Source organism: Bufo gargarizans, chromosome 4 (genome assembly GCF_014858855.1).
Source record: "Bufo gargarizans isolate SCDJY-AF-19 chromosome 4, ASM1485885v1, whole genome shotgun sequence".
NCBI lineage: Eukaryota > Metazoa > Chordata > Amphibia > Anura > Bufonidae > Bufo > Bufo gargarizans.
In genome coordinates this window covers 380112545-380138733 of record NC_058083.1, presented here as the reverse complement: position 1 = coordinate 380138733, position 26189 = coordinate 380112545, and the positions used below count along the sequence as shown (strand labels likewise).

Below are 26189 nucleotides of genomic sequence, written 5' to 3'. Positions count from 1 at the left end.
GATCACTGTGTGGACGTCAACTATGATATTCCATGAACAGTCTGCCCGATTTTCCTATGCCATTGTACACTATGGGTACATTTGCTGTTCAGTATGCACTGCATGTAGCCTTTGGCTATAAAGCCTATTTCTGCTTTTCTCCGCAGAGGAGGTGACCACAGAGTACAGCTGTATAAGGTATTGTGATTTCATGTTTCCTGAGAGTTGACATTTCCACCAAACTGACATAGAAACTTTAGTAGTGAAGATGCTGAATAATGAAAAGGGCTGGTGCATGAAACGAGAAGCGAAGTTGGTTTGTGGAAGAGACATGACTCATTCAAGCCAAAGGGTTAGGTCACTGCAATGATCGGGTTTCTTAAACTGTATCTGTAGGCGTCTGGCTATAAAGCAGGGTTAGGCAAGTAGCTGAGGTCTTAGATACCCCGCATGTGACTAGTGATTGAAGATGATGAGTGAATGGTTCTTCTTTGAGTTGTGTATAAGCAGTATTGTACTGTCAGAAAATGGGCTGATTTGCAGAAATTGACTCTTATGTTGCTTAAAGAGGAACTGAATTGCATTCCCTTTGTAATAACTCTGGAGAATCTATTCTTATGACTCTATGTTGTGCCATTCTTTTATTATTCCTGCTGGAATGAATGAATGAATTGCTGCCAGTTTCCAGTGAAGGTCCAGATGGATGTTACCAGTTGGGGGGGTGTCCCCGCACAGTTTGACGCTATCTAATCAGTGCTGCAGTGTCAGACTCTGCAGGGACTCCCCTTCCCAACTGGTAACGCCCATCCGGACCTTCATTGCAAAGGCTACGTTCACACTCGCGTTTTGGCTTTCCGTTTGTGAAATCCGTTCAGAGCTCTTACAAGCCGTCCAAAACGGATCAGTTTTGCCCTAATGCATTCTGAATGGAAAAGGATCCGCTCAGTTTGCCTCCGTTCAGTCACCATTCCGCTCTGGAGGCGGACACCAAAACGCTGCCTGCAGTGTTTTGCTGTCCGCCTGACGAAGCAGAGCCAAACGGATCCGTCCTGGCACACAATGTAAGTCAATGGGGACGGATCAGTTTTCTCTGGCACAATAGAAAACTGATCCATCTGCCATTGACTTTCAATGGAGTTCATGACTGATTTGTCTTGGCTATGTTACAGGTAATACAAACGGATCCGTTCACGACGGATGCATGCAGTTGTATTATTGTAACGGATCAGTTTTTGCAGATCCATGACTGATCTGCCCAAAACGCGAGCGTGAAAGTAGCCTGAAAACTGGCAGCAATTTATTCATAACTTCTGGAAGAAATAATAAATAATTGACAGATCATATAGTCATAAGAATAACTCAGAGTTATTACATAGGGAATGCAAGTAGTTTCTAAAGCCGACATGTCAGGAGAGGTTACAAGTCCTCTTTAAAGGGATTAATCAAGTGTTTAATACTGTTGACCTATCCTCTGGAAAGGCCGGGGGACAGGCCATCAATAGTATAACTCAGATGCTGGAAATCAGCTCCAGAACTACACAGGTCCGTCTACTCTGTACTGGACACAGCTGGTAACTGCAGCATTACTCCCATTTCCTTCAGTGGGAGCAGTGCTGCTGTAACCAGCTCAGTCTACTACACCAGGGGTCAACAGCCACGTGCACTCCAGCTGTTGTAAAACTACAATTGCCAGCATACACACTTGCTCAGCTGTTCTTAACTGTTTTCAGTACTTTCATAGAACTGAACGGAGAATTAAATCGTACTTTCAGAACAGCTGGAGTGCTTGCAGTTGCTGGCCCATACACTACTCAGTGGATGGAGCTGAGTACTTCTGGCTCCGGAGCTACAAGGTAACAGCTGTGGTGCTGATGGACCCCCTCCAATCTAATATTGATGGCCTATGAATCAGCCATGAATATCAAAATTCTGAACAATGGAGGCATGTACACCTTAAAAAAAAAAAAAGGTGTTTTTGAATAGGTTAAAAATTCTGTGCTGTTTCATTTTTTTTATATGTTTCAATTTTGGTCAGAGCCTTTGATGGTGCATAACTTCACATTCCAAGCAGGTGCATTCATTTAAAAGAGAACATGCTCTCTACCTGAAGCCACCACTAGAGGGAGCTTAGGTATTAATGGCATACTGGTTATATATGGGACTGAATAATAAACCATTGTGCAGTAAGCTCTCGTGCTCCCTCTAGTGGCAGCTGCAGCCAATGCAGGTTACCTTTTAAATTACCTGCGTCGGACAATTGGAACTTGGCCTGCTATAAAATAAGGAAGTAAAAAAAGCAGAATTTTGGACCTGAGAATGATATGGTGATAAAATGTGGGAGTTCAGTTTGTGTACATATGTAGTCTCCTATTTGTATACATATGGGTATAGCGGTGAGATGAAGAACAGCTATTAGAGAACTGTGTGGTCTTTCATATATCATATATTGGTTCTCTGCTTCTGTCCCTTTTTAGGTGCTCAGCTCTTTAGGCTACCATGTCATCTCATTTGACTACAGAGGTGAGAGACTGATATTCTCTGTGTTAATGCTTTACCATTACTAAAATCCCATGTGTCTGACTTTTTAAAGTCTGTGGTTAAACAGAGTTTTGAAGTTACAATTAAAATAGAATTGCCAAGTGATCTGCACAAGTACAAATCTGAATCACATGCTTCCTCTTCTGTTCTGAGGAGCTTATTTGCAGGAGAAGGACACAAAACAGGACCTCAGCTTTTCTGTTGTGCTCTGTTGTTCCCCCAACGCTTGCTGGAAAAGATACTTAAAGGGCATCTGTCAGCAGCTTTTACTTTTGAGCTCTTAAAGAGCATCTGTCAGCAGCTTTGAGCCCTTAAAGGGCATCTGTCAGCAGCTTTGAGCCCTTAAAGGGCATCTGTCAGCAGCTTTGAGCCCTTAAAGGGCATCTGTCTGCAGCTTTGAGCCCTTAAAGGGCATCTGTCAGCAGCTTTGAGCCCTTAAAGGGCATCTGTCAGCAGCTTTGAGCCCTTAAAGGGCATCAGTCAGCAGCTTTGTACCTATGACACTGGCTGACCTATTACATGTGCTCTTGGCAGCTGAAGGCATCTGTGTTGGTCCCATGTTCATATGTGTGCGCATTGCTGAGAAAAATGATGTTGTAATATATGCACATGAGCCTCTAGGAGCAACGGGGGCGTTACTGTTACTCCTAAAGGCTTTTCTCTCTCTGCATGTGCTGAGCCCTCTACACTTTGATCGATCCAGGCAGTGAAAATGTCATCACGCCTGGCCTTTTCAATCAGGGTGCAGAGGGCACGACAGTTGCAGAGAGAGCTGAGCCTCTAGGAGTAACTGCAACACCCCCGTTGCTCCTAGAGGCTCATGTGCTTGATTTGTTATAAAAGCAAAACCTGAAAAACAGTGCCTGTATTGAGATGTTTCTTCTTCACTCTGTCAACCCCCAAAAATGTATAAAAATTATACAGTACATTAGGTGTACCCCAAAATGGTGCGGTGCCTAAAAAAAAAATAGTCCTGAATAAAAAACGGCTGTGTCAAAAAAGAAAATAAGGCATTCCCAGATTTTGAAATGCAAAGACAAAAAAAACTTGCCACATCGTGAAGTCCAAACTAGGGCCTTAAGGGCTTTAACGCGGCAGTTTCATTTTCATTGAAATGCAGTTGAAGCAATTTTGATCTGAACCAATATTGATTGCTATCAAATCACCGGAAACCACCTCCTTCTGCAGATGTCTGCTCGCGAGCACCACTTTATTACAGTGACCTGTGTTTTTATTGCTTCAGTAAATGTGATTGCACCAGAAAATGTAATGGGAAATGCTACTGCAGAGCTGACCATGGCTTGAGTTTTTTTTTGTGATAAAAATGCTGCTCTACCACCAATCCTCTGGTGTTTGTGTGGACCCTGAGAGGGACAATGTCTCTGCGTCATGTACTGTACTGACTTTCACACTGGGGCAACATGATATTTTAGAGGTTTTACTTTTTTCTTTTAGCACATTTACTGCTTTTTGTTTTTTTCTAAATCTTGGAGAACCTCCTTAAGGTCGATGCATATCTGTATCCATAGACTGATGTGGCTAACCTATACCTTCATGTGCCTTAGATTTTTCTATTAAGACGCAGATTATTGTTCCTCAAGGATTCACATGAAAATCGTGATCTGTTCTATTGCAGGTTATATTAAAGGGGTTCTGCAGCTCTAGTATCACTGGCTTGGACGGGGCTAAGCTCCATTTAAGTGAACAGAGCTTAGCTCCCGCCAGTGATGCTAGTCGTGGCGTCACTGGGCCTGAGGGAAACCGAGAGAAGGCCGCTGCCTTCTCCAACAGCTGATTGGCGGGGGTCCCGAGTGTCAGACCCCCACCGATCAGATGCTGATGATCTATCCAGAGGATAGATTATCAGTTTAATAGAACTGCAGAACCCCTCTAAGGAGCTACTTTCTCTTAGAGACTTTGCTTCTAGGGGATAAGATGCTGCCTCCCAGGGATACCATAAGGAGAACCTACAACTCTGTAGTATGGACAAGTAGAGACTCCAGAATACAACATAGATGGCCCGCTCCTAGGATAGGCCATCAATGTGTGCCACATCCATCTTGATAAACCGAACAAAGTGACAACGGTTCTTCTTCACTACTGTGTCCATACAAATATGGCTGGTGGTACTGCAGTGCACCCAAGCACAAGCCCATTCACTTGAATGGGTTGAGCGCAGTACCAGAGCACAGCCACAGTCATATCCAGGATGCTGGGAATGGTCCTTCCATTCTGCTGATTGATGGGGGTTCACATGTGTGCAGCCCCTTCCAGTCCGACATGGACCAGGGTTATAACCTGGAAAACCTCTTTTGGAGACCAAACAAAATGCATTTTTTTTCCATCCACCTCCCGCTGATTTAGGTAGTTTTTAGGCAAGGCGGAGAACACTTGTAGCTGGATAGACCTTTACAAAATCATAAATTATTATTTCCAAAATAGTTGCACGGCCGACAAATTGTAAGCTCTCCAGTATTTTGGAGGACGCTGCCTAGATGGCGGTAGGTTTAGCACACAGTGAGTCATTTTAGAGTCGAGAGACTTCAGAGGAGATGAGACATAAAATGCCAGAAAAAGAAATCCTTCAAGTCCTGTCCATTTCTAGTCTGTTCAGAAATATCTGCATTGACTGCTGAGGTAGTGAATCTCTGTCAACCCAGTACATGACTGACGTCCGGGACACCAGGCGGATAAGGTAACCAGCTCTTTCTAACCGTAAACTGATCGCTCAGGTCACATTGAGAGGAAATCAACGTAAAATAAAGAAGCTCCATAATGGACGATGCAGATTTACCAGTGCCTGCATGCCAGCGTTCTAGGGGGTGACTGCTCGAAAAATTGTGGTGATGACCCAAACGCCACCACAGCTTTTTTTTTTTTTTTTAAAGGGTTTTTATGATACAACAACCTTGTTAATCTCTGCCTGTAACTGCAAAGCTCAGGGGCCCATACACCTCCAGTACCTGTCGGCCGATTCCTCCACACACATACAATTTCGGCTCTCAGTGAGGAGAGAGCCACTGACAGACACCGCAGGCGGCCTACAAGCTGAATGTGATGGTTAACGAATGGCAAGAGAATGTTAACGGACTTTTCAGTGGGTTTTGTCACAAGATAACCAAGATAACACTGTGACATGTGAGGCTTCAATACACTAGCCAGTCCTGCCAAAAACTGAAGATTTAGCCAACAATAGTCTCATGGGGAGGGTCACATTTATCGCGCAACATATAGGGTACAACTGCACTGCAACATGTTGCGCGACATATTTTGTAATGCTAGTCTATGGTGTCGCACTGCCACACGACAGTCCCACAAAAATACATCCATAATGTCATGCGATATTGCAGCGAAAAATAGTTGCCGTGTAGCCCTAACTTCATTCCACAGGGACATGTGAAAGAGTGATGGTTTTCTGCACAAGTATCGGTGTCTGCCCAGCGCTAGAATGTCACTGACCTTGGTATGAGAACTTTCTAGCATGTCCACTAGTTCTGGATGGTGAAATATCATACTAGTAGCAAATTAGCTCTGCTCCCATCTATTTGGTTTTGCATACTTTTCCCAGGGACCACTGCTTGTAAGACCCCCCAGACCAGCTGAATCCCCACAAGGTAAAACACACCATTTTTTTTTTCCGACAGATTATGTCAGGACAGCAGTATAGAGTAGGAGAATCTGAGAAAACACTCATTCATTCAAAGATCACTGTTTGTAAGAAGGGAACTTATGTGGGCGCACATTAGCATCATAATAACCAGCCTTCCTGAGACTATCAAGGGGGCGAGGAATCCAGCAATGCCGTACACGGTCATTACTGCTCTCCGCCTGTCCCTGATGTACAGAGCGCAGTGCTGTGCCGTACACGGTCATTACTGCTCTCCGCCTGTCCCTGATGTACAGAGAGCAGTGCTGTGCTGTACACTGTCATTACTGCTCTCCGCCTGTCCCTGATGTACAGAGCGCAGTGCTGTACACTGTCATTACTGCTCACCTCCTGTCCCTTATGTATGGAGGGCAGTGCTGTGCTGTACACTGTCATTACTGCTCACCGCCTGTCCCTCATGTATGGAGCGCAGTGCTGTACACTGTCATTACTGCTCTCCTCCTGTCCCTTATGTATGGAGGGCAGTGCTGTGCCGTACACGGTCATTACTGCTCTCCGCCTGTCCCTGATGTACAGAGCGCAGTGCTGTGCCGTACACGGTCATTACTGCTCTCCGCCTGTCCCTGATGTACAGAGAGCAGTGCTGTGCCGTACACTGTCATTACTGCTCTCCGCCTGTCCCTGATGTACAGAGCGCAGTGCTGTGCTGTACACTGTCATTACTGCTCTCCGCCAGTCCCTGATGTACAGAGCGCAGTGCTGTGCTGTACACTGTCATTACTGCTCTCCGCCAGTCCCTGATGTACAGAGCGCAGTGCTGTGCTGTGCACTGTCATTACTGCTCACCGCCTGTCTCTTATGTATGGAGCGCAGCGCTGTCCTGTGCACAGTCATTACTGCTCACCTCCTGTCCCTGATGTATGGAGGGCAGTGCTGTGCTGTACACTGTCATTACTGCTCTCCTCCTGTCCCTGATGTACAGAGCGCAGCGCTGTCCTGTGCACAGTCATTACTGCTCTCCGCCTGTCTCTTATGTATGGAGCGCAGTGCTGTGCTGTGTCATTACTGCTCACCGCCTGTCCCTGATATATGGAGCGCAGTGCTGTGCTGCACACTGTCATTACTGCTCACCTCCTGTCCCTGATGTATGGAGGGCAGTGCTGTGCTGGACACTGTCATTACTGCTCTCCTCCTGTCCCTGATGTACAGAGCGCAGTGCTGTGCTGTACACTGTCATTACTGCTCTCCGCCTGTCCCTGATGTACAGAGCGCAGTGCTGTGCTGTGCACTGTCATTACTGCTCACCGCCTGTCCCTGATATATGGAGCGCAGTGCTGTGCTGCACACTGTCATTACTGCTCACCTCCTGTCCCTGATGTATGGAGGGCAGTGCTGTGCTGTACACTGTCATTACTGCTCTCCTCCTGTCCCTGATATATGGAGCGCAGTGCTGTGCTGTACACTGTCATTACTGCTCTCCTCCTGTCCCTGATGTATGGAGGGCAGTGCTGTGCCGTACACTGTCATTACTGCTCTCCTCCTTTCCTTGATATATGGAGCGCAGTGCTGTGCTGGACACTGTGATTACTGCTCACTGCCTATTATGTATGGAGCGCAGTGCTGTACACTGTCATTACTGCTCTCCGCCTGTCTCTTATGTATGGAGTGCAGTGCTGTGCTGTGTCATTACTGCTCACCGCCTGTCCCTGATATATGGAGCGCAGTGCTGTGCTGTACACTGTCATTACTGCTCACCTCCTGTCCCTTATGTATGGAGCGCAGTGCTGTGCTGTACACTGTCATTACTGCTCACCGCCTGTCCCTCATGTATGGAGCGCAGTGCTGTACACTGTCATTACTGCTCTCCTTTCATTGATTATATGGAGCGCAGTGCTGTGTTGTACACTGTTATTACTGCTCTCCTCCTGTCCCTGATGTATGGAGTGCAGTGCTGTGCCGTACACTGTCATTACTGCTCTCCTCCTTTCCTTGATATATGGAGCGCAGTGCTGTGTTGTACACTGTCATTACTGCTCACTGCCTATTATGTATGGAGTGCAGTGCCGTGCTGTACACTGTGATTACTGCTCTCCGCCTGTCCCTGATATATGGAGCGCAGTGCTGTGCTGTACACTGTCATTACTGCTCACCGCCTGTCCCTCATGTATGGAGCGCAGTGCTGTACACTGTCATTACTGCTCTCCTCCTGTCCCTTATGTATGGAGGGCAGTGCTGTGCCGTACACGGTCATTACTGCTCTCCGCCTGTCCCTGATGTACAGAGAGCAGTGCTGTGCCGTACACGGTCATTACTGCTCTCCGCCTGTCCCTGATGTACAGAGAGCAGTGCTGTGCTGTACACTGTCATTACTGCTCTCCGCCTGTCCCTGATGTACAGAGAGCAGTGCTGTGCTGTACACTGTCATTACTGCTCTCCGCCTGTCCCTGATGTACAGAGCGCAGTGCTGTGCTGTACACTGTCATTACTGCTCTCCGCCAGTCCCTGATGTACAGAGCGCAGTGCTGTGCTGTACACTGTCATTACTGCTCTCCGCCTGTCCCTGATGTACAGAGCGCAGTGCTGTGCTGTGCACTGTCATTACTGCTCACCGCCTGTCTCTTATGTATGGAGCGCAGCGCTGTCCTGTGCACAGTCATTACTGCTCACCTCCTGTCCCTGATGTATGGAGGGCAGTGCTGTGCTGTACACTGTCATTACTGCTCTCCTCCTGTCCCTGATGTACAGAGCGCAGTGCTGTGCTGTACACTGTCATTACTGCTCTCCGCCTGTCCCTGATGTACAGAGCGCAGTGCTGTGCTGTGCACTGTCATTACTGCTCACCGCCTGTCCCTGATATATGGAGCGCAGTGCTGTGCTGCACACTGTCATTACTGCTCACCTCCTGTCCCTGATGTATGGAGGGCAGTGCTGTGCTGTACACTGTCATTACTGCTCTCCTCCTGTCCCTGATATATGGAGCGCAGTGCTGTGCTGTACACTGTCATTACTGCTCTCCTCCTGTCCCTGATGTATGGAGGGCAGTGCTGTGCCGTACACTGTCATTACTGCTCTCCTCCTTTCCTTGATATATGGAGCGCAGTGCTGTGCTGGACACTGTGATTACTGCTCACTGCCTATTATGTATGGAGTGCAGTGCCGTGCTGTACACTGTGATTACTGCTCTCCGCCTGTCCCTGATATATGGAGCGCAGTGCTGTGCTGTACACTGTGATTACTGCTCACTGCTTATTATGTATGGAGTGCAGTGCTGTGCTGGACACTGTCATCACTGCTCTCCGCCTGTCCCTGATGTATGGAGCGCAGTGCTGTGCTGTACACTGTGATTACTGCTCACTGCTTATTATGTATGGAGTGCAGTGCTGTGCTGGACACTGTCATCACTGCTCTCCGCCTGTCCCTGATGTATGGAGCGCAGTGCTGTGCTGTACACTGTGATTACTGCTCACTGCTTATTATGTATGGAGTGCAGTGCTGTGCTGGACACTGTCATCACTGCTCTCCGCCTGTCCCTGATGTATGAAGCGCAGTGCTGTGCTGTACACTGTAATTACTGCTTATTATGTATGGAGTGCAGTGCTGTACACTGTCATTACTGCTCTCCGCCTGTCTCTTATGTATGGAGCTCAGGGCAGTGCTGTACACTGTCATCACTGCTCTCCTCCTGTCCCTGATGTATGAAGCGCAGTGCTGTGCTGTACACTGTAATTACTGCTTATTATGTATGCAGTGCTGTGCTGTACACTGTCATTACTGCTCTCCGCCTGTCCCTGATATATGGAGCTCAGGGCAGTGCTGTACACTGTCATTACTGTCAATCTCCAAATATAACCTGTATATAACAAATACATGTAAGACAGGGTATTCCAGTCTTATTTATTGCTGTCCAGTATAAGACTCTTGCACGGGCAGTTGAATTAAAGAAATAACTACCGTAAATATAATGTATGATCCTGTTTTAGGGTGGGTTCTCATCACTTTTTTCCCATCTGTTTAACATATACAAAAAACGTATACGTTAAACAGATGCCTCAGTCTGATGCCATACAGTATACATATACATTTTTCTTTTTACCGGACCGTGCAGGTTACAAGAATGTGATGTGCTGCGTTTTTGTATCATTTTTTTATTTATTTTTTTGTAACCTATACGTCAAACGGAGCCATAAAACGTGATGCGAACCCACCCTTACACCCAAGCCCTGATAAATGCAATTTTCATTGAGTCACGTGAGTAATTCTGAATTGTTTGTGCATTCATTTTAGGATGGGGCGACTCTGTTGGCTCTCCGTCAGAGACTGGGATGACCTATGATGCTCTCCATGTTTTTGATTGGATAAAGGCCAGAAGCGGAGACAACCCAGTGTACATCTGGGGGCACTCCTTAGGCACAGGGTAAAGCAAAATGATTTCTCTTAAAGAGAACCTGTCATCAACTTTATGCTGTCCATACTAACGGCAGAATAAAGTAGAGACAGGTGAGTTGATTTCAGCGGTCTGTCATTTAAAAGTTAAAATGAAGTGGTTGCCGGGAACCAACATCACAATCATTGCAGACTGGGCCTGGAAAAGAGTCACGGCCACCTGAGAAGAGTCCTGGTTATTCATGAATTCCTGCTCTCCTGCCCACCTGCTGATGACTGACAGCTTCTACATAGTTTTCTCCCTTTCTCTCTAGGAGAGAACTGCCAATCATCAGCCGGGAGAGCAGGAGATTATGTGTAACCAGGACTCTTCTCAGGTAGATCTGACTTTTTTCAAGGCCTGGGCTGCAATGATTATGATGCTGGTTCTCGGCAACCACTTACTTTTAGCTCATAAGTTACACACCGCTGAAATCTGCATTTCTGTCACTGTTATGCTGCCCTCAGTGAGGTCAACATAAAGTTGATGACAGGTTCCCTTTAAGCAAAATGCTCTCACTTGTCACTGCAAGTATATACAATGTATATGAAAGGGGAAAGATCCTGAAATGCTTACTGGTATTTTTCAAAGAACAAGTACAGTAAGTACTTACATGACAGATTCTGCGCCACTACTCCGGATCTCCCGGCTGGGCTTTCTTTATCCAGCTGCAGCAGTGACGTCATGTCAACAACAAACAACCGCTGCAGCCAATTACTGGCTTCAGCCATGCACCTCACGAGGCCAGTGACTTCAGCAGTCATGTTTTCTTTGCGATGTCACTTCTGCAGCCGGCTAAGGCTACTCTTACACTCGCGTTTTGGCTTTCCGTCTGTGAGATCTGTTCAGGGCTCTCACAATCGGTCCAAAACTGATCAGTTTTGCCCTAATGCATTCTGAATGGAAAAGGATCCGCTCAGAATGCCTCAGTTTGCCTCAGTTCCGTCTCCCTTCCGCTCTGGAGGCGGACACCAAAATTCTGCTTGCAGAGTTTTTCTGTCCTTTGTGGGATGCGGAGCGAGACGGATTGGATACGTTTTCTCTGGCACAATAGAAAACTGATCCGTCCCCCATTGACTTTCAGTGGTGTTCAAGACGGATCTTTCATGGCTATAGAAGATATAATACAACTGGATCCGTTTATGACGGATGGATGCGGTTGTATTATTGTAACGGAAGTGTTTTTGCAGATCCATGACGGATCCCCAAAAACCACTAGTGTGAAAGTAGCCTAAGGCTACTTTCAAACTTGCGTTGTTAATTCCGGTATTAAGATCCAGCAGTTAAATGGATCAGTTTTGATTTTGCACATTAGGATGCATCCGTTCCGTTAGGATGCGGTTGTGTGAAATCAAAAGAGAAAAAAAAACGGATCCGTCGCTAAATACATTGAAAGTCAATGGGTGACGGATTCAGTTTTTTAGGCTCCATAAAAAACTGATTTGTCACCATTGACATTGTTTTCAGTGCCGGATTTTTTTTTATAACCGGACACAAAACTGCAGCTTGCAGCAGTTTTGTCTCCGGTCACAAAATTGAATGATGCCGGAACAGAAGACATCCTGATGCATCCTGAACCAATCTCTTTCCATTCAGAATGTATAAGGACTAAACGGAAACGTGTTTTCCCGGTATTGAGATCCTCTGCCGGATAACAACAACGCAAGTGTGAAAGTATCCTAATGAGATCTCGGCTGGAAAACCGAAGCATTGGCACAAAATCTGTTGGGTAATTACTTATCAGTTCTTTATGTCAGGTGGATCCCGGACGTTGTCCTCCTGAAATTGGACAACCCCTTTAGGGTCTTAAAATGATCAAACCTATCTTTTCCATGTGCAGTATTTTTTACTGTCATACCTGTATTTTGCTGAATGTCTCACGAAACAGGCCTCAAAGGGGGCTCTTTTTGGGGAGGTTAGGATGGCACTTGAAACTGTCCCGCAAATGGGGTTTCAAACTTTGGGAGGTGTATGATTTTGTATCATACACAAAATTTAGCAAACACTTTTTAGTATGGAGTCGTGAGAAATTCCTCCTGGTTACAATAAGAGCCACATATTGATGTTGTGTTTGTGGATAAAGTGTGCTATATAGTGTAGACATTAGTCCCGCTGCTGTATCCTGAAAGGCAGCGTACGTGTTTAATGAAATGTATAGGAATCTGCAAAGTAATGTAAATTGTGATTGTTTTAGTGCTCTCAGCCCGAATCCAAATAAGCACTGACTATTTTCTGATTTCAGGGTTGCTACAAATTTAGTGAGAAGGCTGTGCGAAAGAGGTATGTGATGGCGGAACTACATTACTGAGAAAATGGAATCCACTTTTTTGTTCTCTATAGTTTTGTTTGTTTTATGCTGGGAAGGAAATTGTGGCCCTCGCCATAAAAAGAATGTCCTTTATTCAAGAATGCATAAAATCACAGCACAGTCGAGAGTCCTGGAAAGAAGGAGACGGACATTTTTTATTGGATATGCTATAAAGTTCAAGAAATGTAGGGCACTCGAATGGCTGGGTATATAGGTAATCAATTTTTATCAGGTGCAGATAATTATTTATTAGTTGTAATCTTTGTGATTGCACGCTTCCCCAAGGCCTCGAAGAAATGTGGATTCACAAAAAATGGCCATCGCTTTCTTTCCACATCTGTGCTGTGATTTTGTGCTTTCTTGACTAAATACCTTCATTTTATGGTGAGTGCCACAATTTTCTTCTGAACATTGGACGTTATTGGATTTTGATATTGTAGAGCACCGCCAGTTATTTATCCAACTGTTTCCATTAGAGAGCGATATATTCCATGCCGACCTGTCTCTCCTTAAATTTTTGGTTTTGTATTGTCTTGCCACAGGTGCCGTGGTTTGTTCACATAAGGCCTCATGCACACGACCGTTGTTTTGTCCGCATCCGAGCCGCAGTATTTGCGGCTTGGATGCGGACCCATTCACTTCAATGGGGCCACAAAAGAGGTGGACAGCACTCAATGTGCTGTCTGCATCCGTTGTTCCGTTCCGTGGAAAAAAAATATAACCTGTCCTATTGTTGTCCGTTTTGCCGACAAGAATAGGCAGTTATATCAATGGCTGTCCATGCCGTTCCGCAAATTGCGGAATGGACACCATCCGTGTTTTCAGGATCTGCAATTTGCACACCGCAAAACACACAACGGTCGTGTGCATGAGGCCTAAGGCACATTCATTCAAGTGTAGAATGCGCTGTGCTCCATTTTATTTCTCACATCCCATAAAATTAAGGCTGAATTGATAAAAAAAAATCTAGAGGGCCAGTACTTCATTATCCAGTGGGTTTGAGCATTTCTAAACTCATCTCATGTTCAGCCATATAACAGGCTGGCGGCTATCTTCTCTGACTTCACCATAAGCTTTATTGTGAGAGCAGATATGTGGCTTTGAGACTCTGGTGCTGCTTACCATTTTTTTTAAAGGGTTAAAAAAAAAAAAAAAAATCCTATACTTACCCCCATCAATCCCCTGCCGCTGCCATTCTGATGCTGGTCCAATTCCCGCTGCTTTTCACTTCCTCAATCCATCTGGACATGCTGGAAACGACAGGAGAGGCCTGCTCACATTAACAGGACAGATTTTTATTTCCTAAAGTAAACAGTGATGGTTGCTATTGAATGGCAGCAAGCAGAGATCTTGAAATCCTTGAGGAATTTATTCCGAAACTATATTGGAAAATGTTAAAACATTTGTGATGCAGATAATAACATTAATTTGCTGAAACTGAAATAAATAGCATACATTTGACTTGTATTATTTCCAGAAACGCCTCCTGATTCTTTAATATTAGAATCGCCATTTACGAACATCCGTGAAGAGGCAAAAAGTCATCCGTTTTCAGTGGTAGGTACTGACCCTTTCATGCTGTTTTATTTTCCGGCTGTCCGGACTTCAAATATAGAGTAAAAGGCCTCAATTTTATATTATCTCCTTTATATACAGTTTTACAGCGGAGTTTTCCGCTGTAAGCAGTAAAGGGCAGTGTCTACTGACGATATTGCTCTTCTATGCAGTCACTAATGGGCAGTGGTTGTAGAGAACACTGGCTTCAGCTGTCATTGTAAGGTTTGCTTTTATTCCAGATATACAGGTATTTCCCTGGCTTTGACTGGTTCTTCCTTGATCCCATCACAGCGAGTGGCATAAAGTTTGCAAATGATGACAAGTAAGTCTTCCCCTAATATTATAATAGGCCTATAGATGAATCACCCCAAAGACCCATTGCCAGTAATTTGTGTTGTGGCATGTATGTGAATGTATCCTTGCAATTCAAATAATATTTGTAATGGCTTATTTTCATTTCCTAAAGCCAAACATGGAGAGTTAAAGGGGTATTTCGGGCTGATAAAGTGACAGCATATCGCTAATATGCCATCCCTGTGTGATCATTTGGTGTCTGACATGGGATGCTCACCAACCCTGAGAATGGAGGGGAAGGGGGGCAATGATGATTCAGTGCTGTGGCCCCTTCACATTTCCTTCCTGCACAGTACTGACCTGAGCACCGGCTGCGCAGGGGGAACAGCTTTATTCAAATTTACTTGGAAAAACAGTGAAGGAGCCTTGAGTCAGATGGTTCGTGAGAGGTCTAGCACGATCAGATCATAAAGTAATGGCATATCACAGTGTTGGGAAAATTTATTTGGGTGCGCTCCTTATTATAGGTCTTAAAATGGGTATTCCCATCTTAGGTATTCATGGCATATTTGCAGGATGTGTCAGATGGATGCAGGCCCATGTCTGGAACACGCACCTATCTCCTGAAGGGGAGTCATCCAACCCTGATCCCACCACATCTAGGCGGAGAATGCACATGTGTAATTGCAGAGATACCGTATGCAGTTCAGTTCTTGGGTGGCCGACTACTTGTGTTGACAGGCGATGTAAATCAGGCACTCTGTCTGATGATAGTTTATTTTATACAGTTCTGAAGAAGGGGACTGAAACCTCTGTCTTGTTTCCTGCTCTAGTGTAAAGTATATCTCGTGCCCGTTGCTCATTCTACATGCGGAAGATGACCCTGTGATCCCATTCCATCTAGGCAGAAAGGTACGGTATTTATTTAATCTGTTTTATACCTCATCTAGAATTGAAAATACCTGATGCCAGAAAAAATATTACTAAAATATGCTGCGAACTGAGGGGTCACAGGGTGTAGAGCGGGTGAAGAGTTTGTGTATTGCTTGGCCCAGCCCCATCAACATAGAGATCTCAACACGGGAACACACTGAATTCATGGCTCGGTCTTTAGCGCTAGATATGCATTCTGATGTTAATATATATATATTAAAGGGGTTATCCGAGACTAACAAATGCCCATCACACTGAATGTACTTACCTGGCTCCACGCTCCCTGCACCGCTCCTGGTCCCCGCACTGCCGCAGCTGCTTCTCCCGCAGCTGCTTCTCCCTGTGCGCGGATGAAAACAGCAGCCAATGGCAGGTGGTGACGGGGACGAGCCTCCCTAGCGTCATCCGCTATGCTAGGGAGGCTTGTCCCTATCACTGCCTGCCACCCCCCCATGATCAGATAATGGTGACCTATCCTGCGAATACAGTTAGAAAACCCCTTTAAATAAAAAAATTTGGACCTGTGTAAAACTGTTCATGCAGTGCGCAACATTGATTGTAATTTCCTGGTTTAGCTACATATTCCAAGCAGTGCTTCATCTCTAGGTTTCCTTTCTAATAAAATTGTAAAACACTCAGTATTTTTGTATGTCTCTCTAGCTTTACAACATTGCTGCCCCAGCACGCAGTTTACGGGATTTCAAGGTCCAGTTTGTTCCTTTTCACAAAGACCTGGGCTATAGACACAAGTACATATACAGGAGTCCAGAACTAAAGCGGATACTGAGGTGAGTGTGTCGGTCACAGATACTGAACTGGAACTTCAATATTAATTTTCCCTTTTTTCCTCTTGTTTTCCTCTTGTTCTGAATGTCAACCAGATAAGTTAATGATGGATCTGTTGTCGCTCAGACACAAGTCAGGGTTTTTAGGACAATGTCCTGTGCGCCCGCTCTGGTACACAATGTTCTCGTTGTGCTAGGCCCAGCTGTGACCCTGCTCAGTTTAATATATACATGCAGAGTTCAGGACCATAGCTGTTTGTTGTGGTGGCCGCCGCATTGAAACCTCTTCATTCTGCTGTCATGGGGAGAGAAAGTAACATCCGCTCTCAGCATATGATATCAGGCCAGCCAGGGATGCTTCAGCCACTCTTTAACCCCTCATTAACCCCTTTAACTCAGTGTTTTGGTCCTAAATAACCAGACCCCTTTTTAGCGATCTTGCCCTCATGACGGTTTAATGGTGCTAGCTTTATTTGTTGGGGTACAAAAATGTTTAAAATTTCCTTAACACCCAGGTTAATTCCCATACATTTTATAGTCATATTTTTTACACTAAATTAAAGTGTAAGAATAGAAGTTTTGGTATATAATATCGATTATATGTGTGTGCATGTATGTATTTCATATAATAAATATATATTTAAGTTTTTACACAATTTTTACCCCCAGAGGTCATAAAAGACTTTTGTGGGGCATTCATTTTTTGTTTTTTTTTGTTCTGTCCCACTGTAATTGGGGCATGTATAGGAGCCTGGTGAAAATAACCTCCTGTTTTGACATTGGTGATGAGTAAGGGTCTATTGAAATGTCCGCAACTTGGGTTTGGAGGTGCGGACCCATTCATTTTCAAAGGGGCAGGAACGGATGCGCAATTCCGTTCCCGAAAAAAATAGAACATGACGTATTCTTGTCTGCAACTGCGGACAAGAAAATACATTTTCTATTATAGTGTCGGCGAAGTGTGGTCCTCGAAATGCAGAACGCACATTGCTGGTGTTCATGTTTTGTGGATCCGCAATCTGAATGGACCCTAAAGCTGTTCTGGATCTGCTAAGCACCTTGCACCCCAAGATCATGTCATAGACAGCTGCCGTCTCTGCTCACTGTAGACATCGCCCTTATTGGGCTCTGTGTAAGCTACACACCGCTTCTGTCTTCTCCTCCGTGTCCTCAGTTGTCACTCATAGTTCCTGCTAGATTGCACAAGCTTTAATCAATTATCAGGTTAAAGTGGAAAAGATCAGCAATGTGTTGTGTTTTAATTTTATTTTATTTTTTATGAAGGCAATCTAATTAATATGATCTTGGGTACATTGGTGAAGACTGTAATATCTGATCACCAGTAATTTCAAGAACTGAAGGACTCTGTAGTGCACTTACAGCCTTTTGGCACTGCAGAGGGATTTCTGTAACTGGAAATCTGTTGTCCCTTTTATAATAAATGGTATGTCTGAGCAGTGCCAGAGCCTTTTCATTAGGCTTCATACACACAACTGTGTACATTTTGCAAACCGCTGATCCACCAAATACAGATGCGGTCCGTGTACTATACACTTATTTTTTATGCAGACCCTTTGACTTCAATGGCTCTGTGTTTTACATTTTAATGCAGAGTGGACATGCAGATGTTGAAAGCACACGGATGACACTTGGCTGCAAAATGTGGACCACAGACCCATTGAAGTCAATAGCTCCACACAAATTGTGGATGCAACTTGGGCAGTATCCATAGTTTTTAAAATACGTACACTCATGTGCACGAGGCCTTACAGAGGTCAGTAAAATCAGGTTGCACCAATGTGATCGTCTCTCATGTACCTGTATATGTATTTACTGCAAGACCTGGAGGAGGAAATGATACTGCCAAAAATGTGTATACTGTAAGGGCTGAAAGCCCCAGTAGAAACCCAGCCTCCCTCCTATAACATGTCTCTTAAAACAGCTATTGACTATTATTTGTTAAAATAACATTCACAAGTGAATGGGTCCTATACCTAGTGCTTTAAAAACATTGTGGCCTTGATTCCTCAAGACCGGCATGTCGACACCAGTCTTGATAGGGCCTGTGCTATCGGAGAAGGCATTTAAACGGAATTTGTCATCAGAAAATGACCTATTCTTTAAATCACATTTTTATGTTAAATACTGTACATTTTTTTGCATTTTTGTTGAGTTTTTTTTTTTTTCTATGTCCCTATTTATATTTAAAAAAACCTGTATAGTCCTGCAATTACTGGCCACTAAGCCCAATAGGTCATAATTTCCTGTTCTGTACAGGTAACTTTTCAGTAGCCATTATCATCCTCATCTCAGGCAGAATTAGAATGACGAGTAACACGTCTACAGGTCCTTCTAAAAAAATTAGCATATTGTGATAAAGTTCATTATTTTCTGTAATGTACTGATAAACATTAGACTTTCATATATTTTAGATTCATTACACACCAACTGAAGTAGTTCAAGCCTTTTATTGTTTTAATATTGATGATTTTGGCATACAGCTCATGAAAACCCAAATTTCCTATCTCAAAAAATTAGCATATTTCATCCGACCAATAAAAGAAAAGTGTTTTTAATACAAAAAAAGTCAACCTTCAAATAATTATGTTCAGTTATGCACTCAATACTTGGTCGGGAATCCTTTTGCAGAAATGACTGCTTCAATGCGGCGTGGCATGGAGGCAATCAGCCTGTGGCACTGCTGAGGTGTTATGGAGGTCCAGGATGCTTCGGTAGCGGCCTTAAGCTCATCCAGAGTGTTGGGTCTTGCGTCTCTCAACTTTCTCTTCCCAATATCCCACAGATTCTCTATGGGGTTCAGGTCAGGAGAGTTGGCAGGCCAATTGAGCACAGTAATACCATGGTCAGTAAACCATTTACCAGTGGTTTTTGCACTGTGAGCAGGTGCCAGGTCGTGCTGAAAAATGAAATCTTCATCTCCATAAAGCTTTTCAGCAGATGGAAGCATGAAGTGCTCCAAAATCTCCTGATAGCTAGCTGCATTGACCCTGCCCTTGATAAAACACAGTGGACCAACACCAGCAGCTGACATGGCACCCCAGACTATCACTGACTGTGGGTACTTGACACTGGACTTCAGGCATTTTGGCATTTCCCTCTCCCCAGTCTTCCTCCAGACTCTGGAACCTTGTATTCTGAATGACATGCAAAATTAGCTTTCATCCGAAAAAAGTACTTTGGACCACTGAGCAACAGTCCAGTGCTGCTTCTCTGTAGCCCAGGTCAGGTGCTTCTGCCGCTGTTTCTGGTTCAAAAGTGGCTTGACCTGGGGAATGCGGCACCTGTGGCCCATTTCCTGCACACGCCTGTACACGGTGGCTCTGTCCACTGCTTCCGCAGGTCCCCCAAGGTCTGGAATCGGTCCTTCTCCACAATCTTCCTCAGGGTCCGGTCACCTCTTCTCGTTGTGCAGCGTTTTCTGCCACACTTTTTCCTTCCCACAGACTTCCCACTGAGGTGCCTTGATACAGCACTCTGGGAACAGCCTATTCGTTCAGAAATTTCTTTCTGTGTCTTACCCTCTTGCTTGAGGGTGTCAATGATGGCCTTCTGGACAGCAGTCAGGTCGGCAGTCTTACCCATGATTGCGGTTTTGACTAATGAACCAGGCTGGGAGTTTTTAAAAGCCTCAGGAATCTTTTGCAGGTGTTTAGAGTTAATTAGTTGATTCAGATGATTACGTTAATAGCTCGTTTAGAGAACCTTTTCATGATATGCTAATTTTTTGAGATAGGAATTTGGGGTTTTCATGAGCTGTATGCCAAAATCATCAATATTAAAACAATAAAAGGCTTGAACTACTTCAGTTGGTGTGTAATGAATCTAAAATATATGAAAGTCTAATGTTTATCAGTACATTACAGAAAATAATGAACTTTATCACAATATGCTAATTTTTTGAGAAGGACCTGTATATAGATAAGACAGAATCCAACATTCACAATAGTTATCACAGCTTATCCACTCCCTCCTGACCTCTGCCCAGGTCACAGAGTGTGCCTACAAACTCTCTCCTAAAAGTCAATGAGGTCCCCTCCTGTCCATTGTGTCTGTGGCCCGTGTAGCTGCTCTCAAAAGACAGGACGTCTTAAAGAGGACCTGTCACCACTCCTGACATGCCTGTTTTAATATCTACTTGCATCCCCCATGTAACAACAATTCCGGAGCACCTATTCTTATGGCTCTATGTTGTGCCCTTCCTTTATTATTTCTACTAGAAGTTCTTAATAAATTGCTAGCAGTCTGCAGTAAGGGTATAGAGGGGTGTTATCAGTTGGGGGGTGTACCTGCACAGACTCGCTCTATCCAATCAGTGCTGCCATGGTCAGACTGTGCGTAAAAACATAATAAAAAGGGGAATGATACATTTCCTCCTTTGTGTGTGCAAATTCACTTCCATATACCACCAATATATAGGTTTACATTGGTGCTCGGCACCTATAGTTGATTGCTCATGTGCCCTGCCTGTATTTCATAGAGCTATTATCTGGACTACTGCATCTACCACACAATATTGCGTTGTGTCCCCCAACATGTGTAACAGAATCCATGGAGTTATCAGGGGAATGGATCATTTTGATGGAATTTCCCCTCTTTAAATGATCATATTCACAGCTGGATCCGCATGCAGATTATCGCTAATCGTAGGGCGGCACCTGTACTTGCACCACAGGGCTCCAGATGGCAACCAAAATGGTCGCCAAGAATTTACAAATGGCGACAAGACTTTTAATCTTGTCGCCATTTGCGACTAGACCCGCCGCCGCAGCTCTGCAGTTGAATACAGCGGCGGGGCACAGGAGCTGATAGTTCTCTGCCCCGCCGCCGATGCTCTATTTAGCAGCACAGTAGAGAAGGAGTCTCTCTCTCCCCCTGTGCTGCTGCCGCCGCCATTAAGAAGAGAGACAGGAGGGGAGGGGCTGTGGCCACTGCGCCACCAATGAAGATAACTGACTTGTTAATACAAATACAGGAGGCGGGTGCTGGAATCAAATAGCGGGCACCCGACCTCTATGACGGGGAGTTGCGATACCCTGCAGTTAACCCCTCAGGTGTGGTACCTGAGGGGTTTACTGCAGCGGATCACCGCTCCCGGTCATAGAAGTTGGATGCCGGCTATTTGATTCCAGCACCTGCCTCCTGTATTTATATTAACAAGTCAGTTATCTTCATTGGTGGCGCAGTACGCCCCCCAACACCCCAGTATAATGAACATTGGTGGCACAGTGCCAATGAGGGTTAAAAAATAAAAAAAATTATGAACTCGCCTCCTCCAATTGATCGCGTAGCTGCCGGTCTCCTGTTCTTTCTTCAGGACCTGTGGTGATGTCACTGAGCTCATCACATGGTCTATTACCATGGTGATGTATCATGTGATGAGTACAGTGATGTCACCACAGGTCCTGAAGAAAGAACAGGAGACCGGCAGCTACGCGATCAATTGGAGGAGGTGAGTTCATTTTTTATTTTCTTTTAACCCTCAATTGACCTACTAAGCATTCTGTATTAAAGAATGCTATTATTTTCCCTTATAACCATGTTGTAAGGGAAAATAATACAGTGAATAGACTTTCATCCTAGCAACCATGTGTGAAAATCGCACCGTATCCACACATGCTTGCGGTTTTCACGCAGCCCCATTCACTTCTGAGGGGCCTGCGTTGCGTGAAAAACGCACAATATAGAGCTTGCTGCGATTTTCACGCAACACACAAGTGATGCGTGAAAATCACCACTCATGTGCACAGCCCCATAGAAATGAATGGGTCCGGATTCAGAGCGGGTGCTATGCGTTGACGTCACGCATTGCACCCGCGCGGAAAACTCGCTCGTGTGGAAGGGGCCTAAGGGTGAATAGGACAAGGGTTCCAGCCCCTAATAGTAAGTAAAGAAAAACACAAACACTAAGGCTACTTTCACACTTGCGGCAGTGTGATCCGGAGGGCAGTTCCGTCATCGGAACTGCCTGCCGGATCCGCTGATCTGGATGTGACTAAGCATTTGTGAGACGCATCCGGATGCGGATCCATCTCACAAATGCATTGCAAGAACGAATCTGTCTTGCGGACAGACGGATCCGTCTTGTATCTTTTTACAAATTTGTACCAATCTGCGCATGCGCAGACTGGAAGGACGGATCCGGCATTCCGGTATTTTGAATGCCGGACCTGGCACTAATACATTCCTATATTCAAAAATGCGGCAAGTCTTCAGTTTTTTTTGCCGGAGATAAAACCGTAGCATGCTGCGGTTTTCTCTTTTGCCTGATCAGTCAAAACTACTAAACTGAAGACATCCTGATGCATCCTGTACGGATTACTCTCCATTCAGAATGCATGGGGATAAAACTGATCAGTTCTTTTCCGGTATAGAGCCCCTAGGACAGAACTCTATGCCGGAAAAGAAAAACGCTAGTGTGAAATTATCCTAAAATTTTAAGTTTAAATCCCCCCTTTCCCAATTTTACATATAAAATATATAAACAATAAATAAATAAATAAACATATTACATAGCGCTACGTCAGAAAAGTCCAAACTATTAATTTATTAAAAAATATATCTCCTATGCAGTGAGCGCCGTAACAGAAATAAATAAAAACAATGCGATTCGCAATTTTTTGGTCACCTTGTCACCCCAAAAAATAGGATAGGACTGTTCTATTATGGGCCGAACATTTCAGAAAAAAGGAATGCACTCTGCTTTTTTTTTTTTTTGCATGGTATTGAGTATCGCAATACTTTTTTTATGGTGACAAAAGCAAATCAAAATTTTGGTATCGAAACAACCCTACGCCGATCTGATCGGCGTAGCGTTGTCACGATACCAAAATTTTGATTCGGTTTCAATTTGGCGACTAAAAATTTTATTTTTCAGTTCAGGAGCCAATGGCTACTAGGTATTTTTATTTTTTTGTCTGGAGCACTGCACCATGTACAGGCACCCTAAAACAGTCTGTATCCATCTTTGAAACCACAGCATTCACCTCTTTCTCTCTTCCCTCCAGAGATTTCCTTGGCAGCACGGAGCAGCAATAGAACCCCTGAAGAAGATGACCCGGATGCTTGTGCGTGATTTAGGGGACCAACAATATGACAATCCCTTTTTTGTGCCAGTGCTTGCCTACACTTCCACATGGGATATAGTCCATTCCAGTGTCTTTGGGGTACAGCTACTGGACTTTTTATTTTCTCATTGTCATTTTTATTTGTTGCCTGCAATCGTCTGACTGTGAAGGGACTTGCATCGTATGTTTCAAGTAACAGTATCCTATCAATAAGTGCAGGTATGTATGAATAGGGCCCCCATGCCCCCGGAGAAGATGGGTCACCTGCTACTTGAAAACATGTGCGCTTGCTCATTGCTAGTGCTGCGACATTGAAAAGTTACCGATGCCGATCACGATGGTTTCCCTGAATCGGTTATTTAGAGAGCTGCTATATTTTTAACTGGAGAAGCCGTGTCTCATAAACACTGTCTACGCAATAACTTTAGAGGTTGTGCATGCTACTGTGATTTCTAATGCTCAGATTTCCTATATTCAGTACTTCCTCTCTGATAGCACATAGGTGTCAGGTGATGTGTGGAGGTAAGTGGTTATTGGTGATACTTTTCCTTATGATATTAGACTGTCTGCAGTTTGCACAAATATAATGTACCTACATAATGCATTCAGAATTTACCTAACAGGAACATAACGGGGGCAGGATCCCATGTGTGGAGGTGTACAGGAGAAAATATATGCCTGATGTATTTCCTTCCCCATAGACTTAATTATTAAATCTGTAGTATAGTATGATTATAAAGTGGGCACCGTATACTAAGGAGTAGTGGGCTGATTCAAAGGGACCGTGGAATACACATTTTTAAGTGGGAGTCTAATAATGAAATCCAAAAGTCTAGCTTATATGATATGACCCAGACCTTGAATTAGATCATTATTTTCACTCTGGGTATTTTCATAATTGGGTACATTAAAGGGGTTTTCTGGGATTTTACTACTGGTGACCTATCCTCGGGATAGGTCGTCAGTATCTGATCAGCCGTTTTGAGAATGCACCAGCGATCCTGTAAGTGCCACGGCCTTCTCGTGGTTACCAAGAACAGCGCCATACATTGTATAATGGCTGTGCCTGGTATCGCACTCAGCCGCATTCACTTCATACAGCTGATCGGCAGGTGTCCCTTGTGTCGGATTAGATACTAATGACCTATCCTGAGGATAGGTCATCAGTAGTAAAATCCCGAAAAACCCCACCAAGACAACGCCCCACTCACATGACTCGCGTGTCCTGCAGCTTGTGCCCCCCCCCCCCCCCCCCCCCCCAGCTGATGTGAAGTCCTCAGGAATAGCTGGAGAGCCTCAGATGGCATGATGCAGAGTTAAAGACAGATGCATATCTATTGCAGAGTTCTTACACATACTGTATTACTAACTACAGCTGGTCTGTCTGACATGTCCATGAAGCACTTCGTTACACTGCCCTATAAGGGGCGGCAGTCACTAACATATGCACTTCTATCCATAGATTAGACACTCCAAATGTACTGTCCACATAGACCACTCTTAAAGCGTCTATCCTGTGAAAAACATTTACCTATCCACAGGATAGGGGATAAATATATGATCACTGGGGGCCTCACTGCTCGGATCCTTACGATCAATAGAACAAGCGGCCTAATTCCATGTCCCAGAGAAGTTTGAATGGAGCAGCAGTGCACAGATGACCAAAGTCTGAAGATCGGAGCACAGCGCATGCGTGACCACTGCTCCATTTAAAGTCTGTGGCACTGAAGGTCGTAGCACAGCGCATGCGTGACCACTGCTCCATTCAAGCTCCTCGAGGATAGGCTAGTGGCCCCCATTGTAGCAATCAGTGGGGCCCCCCAGTGATTATACAGTTATCTTTTTCATGGGTTGACGAGTTTAAAGATAACATTTTGCACAATGCTTTGGCATCCAGGCACCATGAGTGGCTGACAAATGGTTGTCCATAGAGGCAGTGAGAATGCCTTAGTCCTCTGATTGGAGATATGTGGGCATATTCCTTGTGAGGCTTACTTGAAATACTTATTGAGCGCCGTTGGAACAAATGCCTGGATTTTTAACATTGATTTAATCATTTGGTCCTTTTAGTTGACAAAACTGAACTAGAAGTTTAATATTTTAATGTATACCTGCAGAATGGAGCTAGAAAACTGCAACTTGTATCAGTTCTTAAGTACCGGTCTGTTTATCTGCATTTTAAATGTAAAAAAAAAACTAATTTGAAACCATTGTATTCCAGTTTCTTCTTTTCACACACACACACACACACACACACACACACACACATATATATATATATATATATATATATCAATCATACATTACATACTGGAGACTTGTGTCCAGGAGCCTGAATGGATTGAGTATGCATTCACTATAGTTTTGCAGTATAGCAGCACCTCATGTGCATTTTTTTTTATGGAAATCTATGTTCATGGATAAAAGGCTGACCCAAGTTCAAGTTGTGTAGCGTTCATTCATATCACTTATTTCTAAATCGTCAAAACTGAAGCGACGAAGCCTATCGATTCAAATGACGGAATCGCCATGGCATAGACAAGTTACGCAATGAACAAGTGAATTTTCATGAAACAGTTCCTGTATGTCATTTGCAGCCCCGTCCCTGCTACAGGAAATAAGTTTTTATCCTCCTTTAATAGAGTCCTGCACTCTAGATTTTTCTGAGCCTGGTATCATT

The 26189-nt window shown here is 44.4% G+C and overlaps 1 protein-coding gene across 3 annotated transcripts in view; it reads left to right on the top strand.

Moving 5' to 3' along the window:
• ABHD12 (abhydrolase domain containing 12, lysophospholipase) overlaps positions 1-25716 on the top strand; it is a 111932-nt gene extending 86216 nt beyond the window's left edge. For all 3 annotated transcript variants that reach the window (XM_044290373.1, XM_044290372.1, XM_044290371.1), the window contains exons 5-13: positions 147-177; positions 2454-2499; positions 10409-10538; positions 12790-12827; positions 14333-14412; positions 14652-14734; positions 15540-15618; positions 16300-16427; positions 23450-25716. In XM_044290373.1, coding sequence (XP_044146308.1) covers positions 147-177; positions 2454-2499; positions 10409-10538; positions 12790-12827; positions 14333-14412; positions 14652-14734; positions 15540-15618; positions 16300-16427; positions 23450-23480 — 646 coding nt within the window. In that variant the 3' untranslated portion in view covers positions 23481-25716. The remainder of the gene's footprint in view (positions 1-146; positions 178-2453; positions 2500-10408; positions 10539-12789; positions 12828-14332; positions 14413-14651; positions 14735-15539; positions 15619-16299; positions 16428-23449) is intronic.
• The last annotated feature ends 473 nt before the right edge of the window (positions 25717-26189 follow it).